General features: G+C 43.1%; 1 protein-coding gene across 1 annotated transcript in view; it reads right to left on the bottom strand.

Moving 5' to 3' along the window:
* The window catches only part of LOC125289102 (E3 ubiquitin-protein ligase TRIM39-like), a gene marked incomplete at its 5' end in the record, with an annotated part of 5,688 nt that continues 2,655 nt past the window's right edge, over positions 1-3,033 (bottom strand). Inside the window, 3 exons of the mRNA XM_048235786.1 lie at positions 1-809; positions 1,358-1,384; positions 2,122-2,269. Of these exons, the coding sequence (XP_048091743.1) occupies positions 256-809; positions 1,358-1,384; positions 2,122-2,269 (729 nt within the window). The remainder of the gene's footprint in view (positions 810-1,357; positions 1,385-2,121; positions 2,270-3,033) is intronic.

Consider the following 3,033-nt stretch of genomic DNA (forward strand, 5'->3'; position numbering starts at 1 on the left):
GCTGCTATGAATGTGTTATGAACTCACCCTTCAAGTAAAGTGTTACCAATTATTTAAAGTGATATGTGATTAATCATGTACATTTCTGTCATTTTCTGACACAGAACATAGACCCGCGTTCAGAATATCTACTGTACTCATTCACAACATTGTGCCCTATACAGTATAGTAAATAACTATGAGTTACTGGGACTATGAACATCTTTCTAAATCCATGTTTGGCGTTAGTGCATGGCCTACACTAATAGTTAACAGTCACAATCCGCTCGGTTGACTAACAGACGTTATAACCAATGGCTCAAGGTTCTTCCCGTCATCTGCGACACCCGGACTGAAGAAGGGGTAGAGTGGCTCGGTGAAGGAGTGTCCGGTGAACGAGTAGACGTGCCGCCCGGCCTCTGCGTCGTAGAAGGATACCCGCCCGCCCTCGTGGTCGACGTAGATCCCGACTCTCCGGGGTCGCCCACGCAGGGCGAGCTGGACTGAGGGCGAGCCCAGGGCCCGGTACTCGTCCCCGTTCCGTAGGCGCACGGTCCAGAAGCCGTTCTCTGGCTTGGACGTGATCATGCCTTTGCGGTTCACTGACTCGCTCACCACCCCCAGGTCCCAGAACGTCTTGCTGCTGACTTGAACCTCGTAGTAGAACCGACCGGAGGAGAAACCCTGTCTGGCCATCACGCAGAGCACCGGGTCGAAACGGGCCGGAATGTCCGGCAGTTCTTTAAGGGTCTCGCCACGCCCAGCTTGCTTGCCGTCCTCGGTCAAGTGGATGTTGGGGTGAGCCGTATCAGGGTCAAAGGTCACATCAACTAGAGTGGAGGGTGGAGGGAGGAGAAAGGAAGGAAGAAAGAAAGAAAACAAAAAAAGAAAAACAAATACAATCAAATAAAAGGTGAAAAATTTAAATCAAAAAAATCAAAAATTAATCAAAATTACTATCAAGTAAAATTACAACATAGAGCTGTCCCTTTGTCCCTTTTTAATGTAAGACCTGTTTGGGTAATTATACATTTCTGTTGTCAGAACTTTCCACATTTGTTAAGTATTTTTAAAGTAAGCGTACCTTGATTTAGCTTATTCAAATAAACTTGTTTGCACACTTAAGCTAAGCAAATTTACACGCATGTCAATGAGCTGACACAAATGTCAACACTAGACCGACAAGGGCAGACACTGAAACAAACCAGCTCAATTCACTGATTATTTTACTTGTTGGTTTGAGATCAGTACTGTACTATGTTTGCTTTCCACAAAACCAACTGACGGAGACTGTCTATGTGAACCATTCTAGCATTTTCAGTGTGAGAAGACAACCACAGGCTTATGAACACAGGCTTAAGGAAAGAGATGTGCTTACTTGCATACGCCTGAATCCTTTTCAGCTCTGGAAAAGAACAATAAACACTATTCAGGTACTGAAAATACTCATTATGAGTGCAGTGAGTACAATGCCATTCTAATTATGGATAGACACCTTAAACAACCATTTACTGAAACAAATTTACCCCTGCATACAAGCCTCTAAAATAGCATGGCCACTAGGGGTCGCCAGAGAGTGCAGGGGGTCCGCACAGTGTTCCCTGGGCTGAGGTTGTAAGGTTACCAAAATTATATTTGCGCACATTAAATGTAGAAAATCCCAATAACACACCCAATTGGATAATCAAAATTCTGTATAATACAAATTAAAACATATTTTTGTTCCACATTTAAATTCAGAGGTCAATTTATTACTTCTGACCTCTGAATTTAAATAAGTTTTATTAATCAATTTATTTATTTATTAATCACTTTATTCTTTTTGTGTGTGTTTGCGGATAGGAGTTCTGGTAGGGGGCCCTGGCTTGTCTTAGACACAGGCAAGGGGCCCTTCAAGGAAAAAATGTTGGGAAACACTGGTCTAGAGCATTGTGTTGGCAGTACATCATTAGCATTTATCCACACTGTAGAGTAGGTCACCTGTCAGTATGACATCTGACATCCGTCAGTATTGCAAACAAATATCTATGGGGTCTCAGATTTGGTCAACACTTTCAGGCTTTTGTTTTTATTCTTGACAAAATGCATTATGGTTTATGCTTTTTATTTAAATAAATTGATTGCATTTGTTTTTGTTCATACCGTTCTCCTCCATCCTTTTCATTTCAGTCTTGAGCATCTCCTCCACCTTGGACAGCACTCTCCTGGTGAGGCCCACACACTGGTCAGTGTACACTCTGGTGTCTGACCAGTCTTTCACCTGCGGCCGAGACATAGCCTGCGGGTAATTCTGCAAAGGGCAAAGGGGTAAGGGGTTACTGATGCGGCTCTCTGTGTTGGAGAGAGGCTAACAAAAAAGAAGAGTAGGAATATAAATTGTAGAGATAGAATATAAATATAGAGAGAAGAGAAAGGAGAGATATAGAGAAAGGAGAGAGGGAGAGATTACTTTATTTCCTTCACATACTACTACCTACCTGTAAAATGATAAATGCTTTGGCCATACAAAGTGTATTTATGTCATGCTAATAAAACTCTATTTAATTGATTTGAATCAAATTGAGAGAAAGAGACAGCAAAAGAGAGAGAGAAGGAGGAGGCAGGGTGAGGAGGGAGGGTGAGGAGGGAGGGTGAGGAGGCAGGTGAGGAGGGAGGGTGAGGAGGGAGGGTGAGGAGGGTGAGGCAGGTGAGGAGGAGGCAGGTGAGGAGGGTGAGGAGGGAGGTGAGTAGGGTGAGGAGGGAGGTGAGGAGGGTGAGGAAAAATGTCACTATATGTCCCCATTAACGTTGGAAGGGTTGCAGTAGGAGCAACAAAGTAGCCTACTTTATTCACGCCTAACAGCCTATATTCATTTGGTCAACTTTATACAGCCCTAAAAAGGCTAAATTTACCTTTGGTTTATTTTTAGTTTACTGTGTAACTTTAAACAGTGTGCATGCTTAACATTAGTAAAGCATACTTGTGCTTCATTCATCCACACATCCAGTTCCTAACGTTTTGACAAGCATATCCACCAATTGACCTTGTTCCTGCCCATTTCTAGCTTTGCTGTC

The sequence above is a fragment of the Alosa alosa genome, chromosome 24, assembly GCF_017589495.1.
Source record: "Alosa alosa isolate M-15738 ecotype Scorff River chromosome 24, AALO_Geno_1.1, whole genome shotgun sequence".
NCBI classification, from domain to species: domain Eukaryota; kingdom Metazoa; phylum Chordata; class Actinopteri; order Clupeiformes; family Clupeidae; genus Alosa; species Alosa alosa.